The sequence below is a fragment of the Leucoraja erinacea genome, chromosome 21 (genome assembly GCF_028641065.1).
Source record: "Leucoraja erinacea ecotype New England chromosome 21, Leri_hhj_1, whole genome shotgun sequence".
Taxonomy (NCBI): domain Eukaryota; kingdom Metazoa; phylum Chordata; class Chondrichthyes; order Rajiformes; family Rajidae; genus Leucoraja; species Leucoraja erinaceus.
Window position 1 is genome coordinate 10,847,845 of NC_073397.1, and position 12,899 is coordinate 10,860,743.

Consider the following 12,899-nt stretch of genomic DNA (forward strand, 5'->3'; position numbering starts at 1 on the left):
ATTTTAGCATTTTTAATATTCCAAAATATTTTAGTTAATGAGTACTTTGCATATCTAGTCACAATTATATGAGGTTCCATGGAAGATACTTCCTTACAACTATCAAGTTCTTGAACAAACCTGCACAGCCCTAATCCCACCTCAACACTGGAACACAATGAACCACTTCTTTTTTTTTTTCCATGGTCATTTTTTTCTAATGGTGTTTTGCACTAATGTCTTTTCTTTGCAGTCTTTCTTTTTCTTTTTATTGTCTTGCAGAATTTATGTGTAGTGTATTTATAATTTGTGTTTTTATGAGTTTAGCTGGTTCTATGTGCCTGTGATGCTGCTGCAAAGCTAGATTTTCACTGTACGTACCTAACCTTGTGCATATGACAATAACATCCACGTGACTTGATGGGGAAAGACGCAGTCAGTATGCACACATAGATGCATTAATATTATACATTGCCAGCTAATTTATGTTTTGGTAATGTGGGTTAAGGAATCAATGCAGTACAGGACACTGGGAGGGAGAGGCGGTGTGTACAAATTCTCCCATGGGGAGTCCGTATGGCTTAGTACATGGCAGATCATGTCTTACTAATTTGATCGAGTTTTTTTGAGGAGGTGACAAAGGTGATCAGTGAGGTTAGGGTGGTGATGTTGTCTATGTGGATTTGATGAAATTCTCCACGGTAGGCTGATCCAAAAGATTAAGGTGCACAGGATTAACAGTGACTTGGTCATCTGGATACAGAACTGGCTTGCTGATAGGAGACAGAGGGTTGTGGCGGAAGGACAATATTCAGGGTGGATGTCAGTGACCAGTGTAGTTCCTCAGTCTGGAAAAGGGTCTCGACCTGAAACGTCACCCATTCTTTCTCTCCATAGATGCTGCCTGTCCCGCTGAGTTACTCCAGCATTTTGTGTCCACCTTCGATTTAAACCAGCATCTGCAGTTCTTTCCTGCATAAGTTCGTCAGGGATCTGTGCTAGGACCTCTACTGTGGAGCCTTTTATCCATTTACCTACTGAAATATTTTATGCGGGTCCAGGTGATCGCAACTTTGTTATGTGAAAATTAAAATAGAATAAAGATATCAAAATATGGAATCTTTCAGCTTGTGCAACACGAAATATGATTTTTGAATAACATTACACCAAAATTCAATGTTCATTAAGTTAAATGTTTTTACCTTTGGAATCTCGCTGCCTGCGCTGCATGAACCATGCAATTTTCTTTACTTTTCTCATCTTTTTGCCTGTGTTGCTATTGCTGAATTTGTGATTCATACCACTCACTTCTATTGCTGCTGCAAACCCAAGCGTAAAATAATTCATTAGATATCAGTATCAATTCTAAGCATTTCCATCTTTATTATGCAGCCAGAGTGAGCAATGTGTGATGCAACTCTCTACAAGAATATAACTTGGTTTCCATCCTGGAGCCTTCCCTTTGCGAAAGTAGATGGGTGAGGGAACTAGGACAACAATTAAGAGACAAAACTTGTGGGATAATATTGACCAAAATTGATGTGATCAAATTGCATCTAATTTGAAGAATGCATGCGTGTATTTTGTGTCTTCTTCCTATCTATTTGTTCGCCATTTAATTGACTGCTAGCACTTGAGCTATGAAGAAGCCATGGTGAAGTCAAGAGTGTTTTATTGTGTTGCATCCCGAAACGGAACAATTAAATTCTTACTTGCAGCAGCACAACAGATACCTAAACATCATCATCTGTAAAACCCATAATAAAGCAAAAAAAGTTGTGTATATAAAAACAAAGACACATAAATAGACAATAATAGTGCAAAAAGAGTCCCCAAATCTGTATAGTTCTGTACTTATTTGGAGGTTGTAATGTTTAACATTGGTTGTAGGGAAGAAGCTGCTCCTGAACATCCTATATATCCATATTTACTTATATGCTTATTTATAGCTGCGTACAAGAGGGGAAGAAGAATTAAAAAATGTAAATCCACTCAGCCATCGCACACACATGCTTCACAATGCAATCCAAACATATCAGAAGACAAAGCTTCATCTGTTCCGGACTTGGCTCCAGAAAGGTAAGCACTCATTACTAACTACTCTAAGCTCTTTGGTACCTGGGCTATGTCACTCATAACCAGAGTGAAGCCAAACTCAAACTGGAGGAACAGCACCTCATATTCTGCTTGGGTAGTTTGCATCCCGGTGGTATGAACATTGAATCCTTCAATTGTAGGCAACTTCTAGAAACCCTCCCCTTGTCCCTCCCCCCCCCCCCCCCCCCCCCCCCCCCCCCCCCCCCCCTTTGAAGGTTTTCCTTTGATGCCACATTCTGCCAAACGCAGCGTTAATGTCAAAGAAGCCACTCACATGTCTCCGCTGGAATTCAGCTATTAACTCGGGAACCTTCTTCAGACATGTCTCTGGAGATGCTGCATGATCCATTGAGTTCATCGAGCACTTTATGTTCTACACAAGATTCCAACATCGACAGGACCATGAATCCTCCTCCATCTTTGTTACATGGCAAGATTATTCCACCTGTATTAAATAGCAAGATTACTGAGCACAGAAAACGGATCAAACCAGCGATCTTTCCTCTCTCTGCAACTTGGCAGCCACAACATAGTGAATTTCTTTCATGTTTGTGAGTTGGTTTTGTTCTTGTTCATCTCAGAATGTGGGGGGGCAAGGCTAACATCTATCACCCATCCCAAGTAGTCTTAATACGGTGCTGGTGAAAGTAAGTGGAGGAGTCAACCAAGATTGAGCCTCAGTGGGACTGAAATAATATTTGTAGTCATGAAGCCTTCTAATATTAGACTGCTTAGCTGAATTTACTGATCTGCTTTAGCCATAGATAGTAACAGCAAGAATGGAAGGGTGTACAACTATAACAGCTCCACTAGAACTTTTTGCCCAGTTTTTGCATGCCACCATTAGTAGGAAGTCTTCGTTAAGTGTTATGGTGCAAATGTAATGCTAGTTCGGTTACAATAGGTGGCGCCAGTGGATGTGGTATCCTCACATGCAGTTGTGCACCAAATTGTGAGTGCAAAGAAAGGTCAATTCATTTTATTGCTTTTTGAAGGGAACAAAGTAATAAGAAAAGCTGTTTTATTCTGGATAATATCTGCCTTTGGTGCTTGTTGAAATGACTCGTTGCAACCAGTGAATGAAGAGGAACCTCAGCAACAGAGGTTCCTGCTACCAATCTGCCCCCTGCTGGAAATGAACATGGATATCAGGATAAGGCTCTTGGACATGAATCTTGCAATGATATTGAGAATCTTTCATCCGTGCACCCAAAGCAAATGGGGCCTGTGTAAGTAGTGGAAAGAACAGACGATCTTACAAATTTGCCCACACACCTGTTCCTCTAGCATCCCACCTTGTTTGTTTAGTTTAGTTTAAAGATACAATGCGGAAACAGGCCCTTCGGCCTACCGAGTCATCACGGACCAGCGATCCCCACACATTAACACCACCCTACACACACTAGGGACAGTTTTACATTTACACCAAGCCAATTAACCTACAAACCTGTACGCCTTTGGCGTGTGGGAGAAAAACGATGATCTCGCAGGTCACGGGGAGAATGTACAAACTCAGTACCTGGTATCAGGATCGAACTCGGGTCTCTGGCGCTGTAAGGCAGTACCTCCACCGCTGGGCCACCGTGCCGCCCTTTGTCCATCTGTGGATGACTGTGCACCTCCCAAATTGATCTCATTAGCCACTTCAGAATCTGAGCAGAAAGGATGAAAAGGAGAGGAGGGAAGAAAAAAAAGGAACTAAACAGAATATAATACAAGGGATCCTTTTAATGCTATCCAGTCCATTCTTTGAAAGACAGACTTATCATTACAATGACAGCCCAATAAATGCCAAAATCTCCAGCCTCAACCCATTCCTTCTCTCCAGAGATGCTGCCTGTCCCGCTGAGTTTCTCCAGCATTTTTGGTCTATCTTTGGTTTAAACCAGTATCTGCAGTTCCTTCATACACAGCACTGACACCATTTCCACATCAATTTCCAATCTATAAACGTTTGCCACCCACCACCCTGGCGACCACTGGCACATTTACCCACCAGTTGTTATAGTTGCACATTCCTTCTGTTCTTGCTGTTACTAACGTTGACCCACTCCTTGTTTGGCATTTGCTCGAACTAAAATTATCATCCATCTTTTCAGCCAGCTTCTGTGCAAAGATACAACGATAATCCTATTTCTGATCTGCAAGTATTTTCAGTTTGTACTTTAGGTTTCTTGTATCCGCATTTTTTTGATATTAGACAATAGACAATAGGTGCAGGAGTAGGCCATTCGGCCCTTCGAGCCAGCACCGCCATTCAATGCGATCATGGCTGATCATCCCCAATCAGTACCCCGTTCCTGACTTCTCCCATACCCCCAGACTATCTTTAAGAGCCCTATCTAGCTCTCTCTTGATTCAAGAGATGCGTGTATTCCTTCAATTCTGACCTCCAGCTCACCTGTAGTAGCAGAAATCCTTTCATCTGCCAAGGTCCTAACTTCTGAGAATCCATTTCTAAATCCAAGTATTTTATCCTGTAGAGCACTTCATAGGGTACTTCAAAGATTGGTTGGGGGGGGGGGGGGAATAATGTGCTCTGTACTTCTTAGCCAGCTTGTCAATAATTTGCAATTAAATAATGCCCCTAAATTATACAATGTCACAGGATGCCTTATCAGGTAGAATATAACAAACCAACACTGTAATGTACTCCATAAAAGCTACCTTTTTGAACAGGTTTTTGGTCAACAGCCAAAAACAATTTTATTTCCTTGGTGGTTCATTGTCAGGTTCTGTCTGATAAAGCCCCGATAAAATATCTTGTGACATTTTACTACGTTAAAAGCATTATTTGTGCAAATTGCTGATAGGCTCCTCAAAGTAGTACATATATTTTAGTTCATAACACATTTGTTTTGTTTAAAACTTCTTTGAAGTGCTTTGTGATTATTCTTTAGATTAGTACATTGCCCTTTTATAACTTCGTCTTGAGTTCATTTAGCACTGACTGATAGGATGATTCTTTTCTCCTCCTTTTGGCTAGAGGAATTCTAACAAGTTGAACCTGCTTCAGGTCTCTTATATTGAGCTTACTTATTGCATGAAATTGTCCAAAATTAAATCTTTACTCGAGGGACACAGGGCGTATTGCACATATCAGATTCAGATTCAGATTCAGATTCAATTTTAATTGTCATTGTCAGTGTACAGTACAGTGACAACGAAATGCATTTAGCATCTCCCTGGAAGAGCGACATAGCAAATGATTTGAATAAATAATAATAAGTGTCCGGGGGGGGGGGGTGATTGGCAGTCACCGAGGTATGTTGTTGAGTAGAGTGACAGCCACCGGGAAGAAGCTGTTCCTCGACCTGCTGGTTCGGCAACGGAGAGACCTGTAGCGCCTCCCGGATGGTAGGAGGGTAAACAGTCCATGGTTGGGGTGAGAGCAGTCCTTGGCGACGCTGAGCGCCCTCCGCAGATAGCGCTTGCTTTGGACAGACTCAATGGAGGGGAGCGATGAACCGGTGATGCATTGGGCAATTTTCACCACCCTCTGCAATGCCTTCCGGTCGGAGACAGAGCAGTTGCCATACCATACTGTGATGCAGTTGGTAAGGATGCTCTCTCGGTAGAAGTTCACCAGGATCTGAGGAGACAGATGGACCTTCTTCAGTCTCCTCAGGAAGAAGAGACGCTGATGAGCCTTCTTGATCAGAGTAGAGGTATTGTGGGTCCAAGAGAGGTCATCGGAGATGTTGACTCCCAGGAACCTGAAGCTAGAAACACGTTCCACCTCCGTCCCGTTAATGTGGATGGGGGTGTGCGTGCCGCCTCTGGACTTCCTGAAGTCTACAATGAGCTCCTTGGTCTTCTTGGAGTTAAGGGCCAGGTTGTTGTCAGCGCACCATGCTGCTAAGTGCTGGACCTCCTCCCTGTAGGCCAGCTCATCGTTGTTGCTGATGAGGCCAATCACCGTTGTATCATCTGCATACTTGATGATGGTGTTAGTACCATGTACAGGTGTGCAGTCATAGGTGAAGAGGGAGTAGAGGAGGGGGCTCAGCACACAGCCCTGTGGAACGCCGGTGTTCAGGGTGAGGGTTGAAGAGGTGTGCTTGTCTAACCTCACAGACTGGGGTCTGTTGGTTAGAAAGTCCGGTATCCAGTTGCAGAGGGAGGGGTCGATGCCCAGGTTACCGAGTTTGGTGATCAGTTTTGATGGTATAATGGTGTTGAATGCTGAGCTGTAATCGATGAACAGCATTCTTACGTAAGTGTCTCTGTTGTCGAGGTGGGAGAGGGCGGAGTGAAGTGCCGTTGAGATGGCATCCTCCGTACTCCTGTTCTTGCGGTAGGGGTATTTCCCCAGGGGTAGGAAATTAAGAACCAGAGGACATATTTTAAGGTGAAAGGGGAAAGATAGGAACCTGAGAGGATGCTTTTTCTACACAGAGGTTGGTAAGTCTATGGAACGAGCTGCCAGAGGATGTGGTTGAGGCAGGTGCAATAACAATATTTAAGGGGCATTTGGACAGGACCAGGGATAGGAAAAGTTTCAAGGGATAAGGGGCAAATGCAGGCCAATGGGACAAATATTGATGGGCATCTTGGTTGGCATGGACGAGTTGGGCCGAAGGGCTGGTTCCATGCTACAAGACTCTATGATGTTCATGCTCATGAACAAAATATCCAGAAGGTTGATGGGTGTAAAGCTGGAAATTTACTCCTGTTATAGGAGACAAGGAAACATTTTAGTTGAAACTTCAGTTTGCAATGTATATGGAAAATACTAATTAATTAAGTGCAACATACATTAGTATGCTCATATTAGATTTCTCTTAATTTGATGATGTTAATCTATCAACTTCTAAACATCTTAAACCTTTTGCCCACATGCTGGTGACAAATTTCACACAATAACACAGTGATTACTGCAATCCAATCAAGAATAAAGGATGTCCTGGGAAATTCTGGACTCGTTTGCTACTGAGAACGTAGTTAGTTTAGAGATAGATACAGCGCGGAAACAGGCCCTTCGGCCCACCGGGTACGTGCCGACCAGCGATCCCCACACATTAACATTATCCTACACCCACTAGGGAAATTTTTTACAGTTAATTAACCTACAAATCGGTACATCTTTGGAGTGTGGGAGGAAACCGAAGATCTCGGAGAAAACCCACGCAGGTCACGGGGAGAACATACAGACAGCACCCGTAGTCGGGATCGAGCCCGGGTCTCCGGCGCTGCATTCGCTGTAAGGCGGCAACTCTACCGCTGCGCCACCATGACCGCCCGAGAAACCTGTCCCTTTCTCTAGCAAAATTCATGCACCAGAATCTAACATTTACCACTATCATGAAATATTAACGCAACATTATAGGGCTAATGGATATGAAAGTTTATGGAAAGGAACATTTTAGAGGGAAGATAGACACAAAATGCGGGAGTAACTCAACAGATCAGAAATAGGTGGCGTTTCGGGTCAAAACCCTTCCTCAGACTGAGAGTCGGGGGGATGGAAATTAAAGGTATGAAAAGGTTCAGAACAAACCAGAGTCGGCATCGTTGACCAAGGAAAGGTGGAGCCCACAATGGTCCATTGTTGGCTGTGGAGGAGGTGACAATGGAGAAATATATGGATGCGAACAGTGGAACTGGCAGGACATCTAGGGTGGGGGAAGAGCCGAAGAGAGAAGGAATTCAGGGGTATCCATGAAATTAAAGAAATCAACGTTCATATCACTGGGTTGTCAGCTGCCCAAGCGAAATATGAGGTGCTATTCCTCCAATTTGCTTGTGGCTTCACTCCGACAGTGGAGGAGGCCTAGGACAGAAAGATCAGTGTGGGTAGACACAAAATGCTGGAGTAACTCAGCGGGACAGGCAGCATATCTGGAGAAGGAATGGGATGTTTTGGGTCGAGACCCTTGTTCCGGGTCCGCTAAAAAAAGTGTTCACCATCACCTCTGACCTCCCACCTTCTGATACAGAACGGTCCGTCCTCAGCAGAGGCCTTACCATTGTTCCCCTCCGCCCCCACCTCAACGAGTGCTGGACCTGCTAAAAAAAACTGGCACCAGCAAGTCAGTGTGGGAATGGGAAGAGGAGTTAAAATGTTTGGCAACCTGGAGATCACGTAGGCCAAAGCAGACTGAGTGTAGGTGTTCAGCAAAACGATCGCCCAGTCTCACCAATATATAGGAGCCCACACCAAGAACAACGGATATAGTAGATGCAATGGATACAGGTATCTACTGTATATATAGATCTTGGGCGGTATGGGCAAATTGGGCGGTATGGGCAAATTGGGCGGTATGGGCAAGTTGGGCTGAAGGGCCTGTTTCCATGCTGTATAACTCAATAACTCTAGATATACCGGTACTTAAGATATTGGGAGAAAAATTGGTGATATTTATAGTTGTTTATTTTTAATACTTTTTGGTAACATTAATCACATTTGAAGATAGGAGGTGTGCAGACATATGTATTAATTCATGTTACAGGATCCTGTTCTCATCTTGATTATATATTTTCTTTTGCAGCCAAAGCTAAGAAGAAAATTAGAAAGCAAGAGTTAATGATTAATGCTCATCATAGACCGCAGAGAATGTATACAAGATTCATACCACTGCAGTACTGTCACTTCTGATCATATTTTCCTGTATTATCTAATCTGTTCACTGACGTTTCCACTGGGTCAACAGCACATGTAGGATTGAACACTGGTACAGGCACAAAAAAAAAAATTGCTTTTCATAATCAGTAATGTTAATATCTAGGCCAAATTAAAATGTTATGTCAACAGAATAACAATGTTGTAAATATCTTCCGGTTGTATTTTCTATTTTTAACACTGTTGCAAAATGCCTTGATTACTGATAAAATGGACCACCTCCAACTTTTTTTATCCATATCAGTCATTGCACAGGTTTGGTAGGCAATAAAACATTTGCAACTCAACACTACCAAGACACCATAACATTAACCTCTTCATTGCTGCTTCCATATGTACGACAGATGGACACAAAGTGCTGAAGTAACTCAGCGGGTCAGGCAGCATTTCTGGAGAAAAAGGATGGGTGATGTTTCGATTCAGGACACTTCTTCAGGGTCGGGGATAGGAAGCCTGAAGAAGGGTCCCGACCCAAAACGTCATCCATCCTTTTTCTCCAGAGATGCCGACTGACCCACTATCAGTTGGGCACTCCAGCGCTTTTTGTGTCTATCTTTAGCATAAACCAGCATCTGCAGTTCTTTGTTTCTCCATATGTACTACCATCCTAATTTGACATTATTCAAAGGACCTAACCTAGCCTGAGCTGCTTCCAGAGGTAGATATCTTACTTGAGTTTACATTATTACTGATCTTTCCACCAACCTTCTCCTCTTTGCAACCAATATACTTAGGCAATTCTTTCAACCATGTCCCAATCCGGGCCAACTGCGCCCACTTCATCCATTTGCTGACATGCTCCCTCTACACCATCTCCTCATCCACACCATCTGCTATTGTTTTTCCAACCAACACAGCCATTTTCTTCTCTGATTATCTCTATAACCAGTCCTTCCCTCCAAAGGGCTTCACCAATACTGCCCACAGCAGATTCCTCTCCCCAGCATTCACATGCCATGACCTGTCCCTTCCCCAGTTTCCCTTTTCCACATTCTGCCTTCACCCTCAAAATGGTTCTGAATTGACTTTTTCAAAATCTTCACTATTCCGTATCAAATGGCAGAGGATGGTACAGTGACACAGCTGGTGGAGCTGCTGCTTCACAGCACCAGAGACCCGTGTTCAATCGTGACCTCGGGCGCTATCTGCATGGAGTTTGCACATACACCCTGTGACTGAATGGGTTTCCTCCAGGTGCTACCGTTTCCTCCCACATTCCAGAGACGTACGGGTTGGAAGGTTAACTGGCCTCAGTAAAATTGCACAATGTGTGAAGGGGGTGGATGAGAAAGTGAGGTAAAATGGAATTAGTGTCATAATCATAGTCACAGAGTGATACAGTGTGGAAACAAGCCCTTTGGCCCAACTACCCACACTGACCAACATGTCCCAGATCACACACCCCCATCCTCCTGCGCTCCAAGGAATAGAGACCCAGCCTACTCAACCTCTCCCTATACCTCACGTCCTGGCAAAATCCTCCTAAATCCTCTCTGAACCCTATCAAGTTTGACAATATCTTTCCTATAACATGGTGCCCAGAACTGAACACGATATTCTAAATGCGGTCTCACCAACGTCTTATACAACTGCAACATGACCTCCCAACCTCTAAACTCTATACTCTGACTGATGAAGGCCAATGTGCCCAAAACCTTGTTGACCATCTTATCTACCTGCGACTCGACCTTCTAGGAACCATGCACCTGCACTCCGAGATCCCTCTGCTCTACACTACAACACTACCCCTACAACACTCCCCAGAGGCCTAACATTCACTGTGTAGGTCCTACCCTTGTTAGACTTCCCAAAATGCAACACCTCACACTTCTCTGTATTAAATTCCATCAACTATTCTTCAGCCCACCTGGCCAATCGATCCAAATCCTGCTGCAATCTTTCACAACCATCTTCACTACCTGCAAAACCACCCACTTTTGTATCATCTGCAAACTTGTTCATCTTGCCCTGTATGGTCTCATCCAAATCATTGATGTAGATGAGAAACAGTAACAGGCCCAGCACCGAACCCTGAGGCTCACCACTAGTCACAGGCCTCCAGTCCGAGAAGCAACTTTCCACCATCACCCTCTGCTTCCTTCCATGGAGCCAATTTACTATCCATTCAGCTCTCTCTCCTTGGATCGGGTGATTAAAGGCCAGCGTGGACTTTGTGGGCCAAAGGGCCTGTTTCCTTGCTGTATCTCAACCAAACTAAACTAAAGTGAATGGCCATTGTGCAACTAAAGTTCTATTCAACTATACATGACGCTTGGCCTTCGTGCAGAATAGGACACCCAAGCAAAATCAATACAAACCCACTGTTACCGTAACCAATACGTTTAACTGTGTTACAATTTCTAGATATCAGCAGATATTATTATTCAAATTTATTCTCTTTCCATGGGTGGATATGTGACCATGTCAAATCGCTCTACAACTTTTTAAGAAAAACTTGGTTTTTAATTGTGTATCAGAATATTTGTCATTGACTTTTAGTTATTGCAAATAAACTCTCAATGAGAATGTATTTTCTTCAAAATAGCTGACATTTACATTTTTTTCCATTATTTTGCTTTTTTTTCTTATCCTATCTCAAAATACCCCAGCTAACTGTAAATCCGTAGGGAAAGAAAATCACATAGCACAGAACAATCAGCAAATAAATAGTCAGGTATAAATGCCAGAAATGTATACACAGGACTTTAATCCTTCTTCTAATAAAGAGTAATTGAAAACTTTAACTATGTGAAATAAAAACAAATCCTTAATACTACGTATATATAGATAGATCAGTTTGTCTAATACCCTGAATCCATTACTCTCTAGTGAAGAACGGTCACAACTCGAAATGTCACCTATCCATGTTCTCCAGAGATGCTGACTGAGCTGCTGAGTTACTCCGGTACTTTGTGTTCTTTCTTTGGTAAAGCAGACCATCGCACAGAATCAACAATTGGCGAACCATTGTTCTGCTTGTAACTCCACTTAACCTCACTTCCCTCATTAGATTTTGTTTTTGAAAAGAGCATCACAATTAGTCTCTGGATAATTTAAGAATAATGGCATAACTTATTGTACTCTTTCAAAGGGTATAAATGTCACCGTTGTATCTTTTCCTGGGACAATTTCAATGCTGACGGCCCCATTTAATAAATTAATTTGGACAAAAACAGGAAATACATTCCAGCCACTTATGATTGTAAGCGACCAACTATTTTAGAGTGTACTTTCATTTTAGGAACATTTAAAATGCTAACAAATTAATCTGATTATCAAGTGATGCAATTCTATGTTGGTCATCGGGCCCACGATTCCAGGCGTATAGAAAAGCAACATAATTGTAATCATAATGTATTCATTAACTACAATCACAACATGGGGGTGTGTATTCAGATAGACACATGGTAATGCACAGACAAATGATCCAGCAGGTTCATTCTGAGGATGGTGACTAGTCCACAGAGCTACTCTTGGGAAGACATCTTAACTCTGTACAATGGCAACCTTTAAATTAATTCCATATTAAAATCCATCTGGTTTTGATCTTTCCACATGAAAGAGATTTTTCTTGAGGTTGAACTTGATTCTGCATTCAAAGACAGGGCTGCTAAAGGATGCAGCCAGTTTGGTGTTTATAGAATTTGTCCCAGTAATCCCAGTAGAATTACCCTCTGATGCAGGGTTACAAGCCAAAGTGTCAACCATCCCTCTGCCTGTACAGATTCTGCCTGCAGTTTTTTTTTTTTATGCTCTAAAATTACTCCCATTCCTGTTGCTGGACAGAGGGCCAATTCCAACTGTTCGAGCATTATCTCCCTTAAGAATTCAGATGGAAAAGTTAGATAATCTGGACATGTAAAATTTTATTTTTAAATTAACTTATAAATGAGTATGTTTCAAGTTGGCTTTAACATGGAATTATGTTTCATGCGGTTCCAGAGATTGAAATGCTTCCTCCTTCAAGAGCGCATAATTCATTAATGATGCCCCACTATAAATTCAACCTAAAGAATCTCTTTCTTTATACTTTTGACTTTAGAATTTAGAGAATGAGTGTGGAAACTGGCACATCGGCCCACCTAGGCTGTGCAAACCAACGTTCACCCCGTACACTAACACAATCCTACACACAAGGGACAATTTTACAACTTACCAAAGCCAATTAACCTACAAACATGTTCATCTTTGGAATGTGGGA

At 42.6% G+C, this 12,899-nt stretch overlaps 1 protein-coding gene across 6 annotated transcripts in view; it reads left to right on the forward strand.

Annotated features, from left to right (window-relative positions):
- The window catches only part of rbbp8l (retinoblastoma binding protein 8-like), a 69,970-nt gene extending 58,727 nt beyond the window's left edge, over positions 1-11,243 (forward strand). For 5 of the 6 annotated variants that reach the window (XM_055652102.1, XM_055652099.1, XM_055652098.1 and 2 more), the window contains 2 exons: positions 1,929-2,058; positions 8,568-11,243. In XM_055652102.1, coding sequence (XP_055508077.1) covers positions 1,929-2,058; positions 8,568-8,577 — 140 coding nt within the window. In that variant the 3' untranslated portion in view covers positions 8,578-11,243. Of the gene's footprint in view, positions 1-876; positions 1,093-1,928; positions 2,059-8,567 lie in introns of those variants that run through there. The other variant, XM_055652101.1, reaches the window with a different exon arrangement.
- The last annotated feature ends 1,656 nt before the right edge of the window (positions 11,244-12,899 follow it).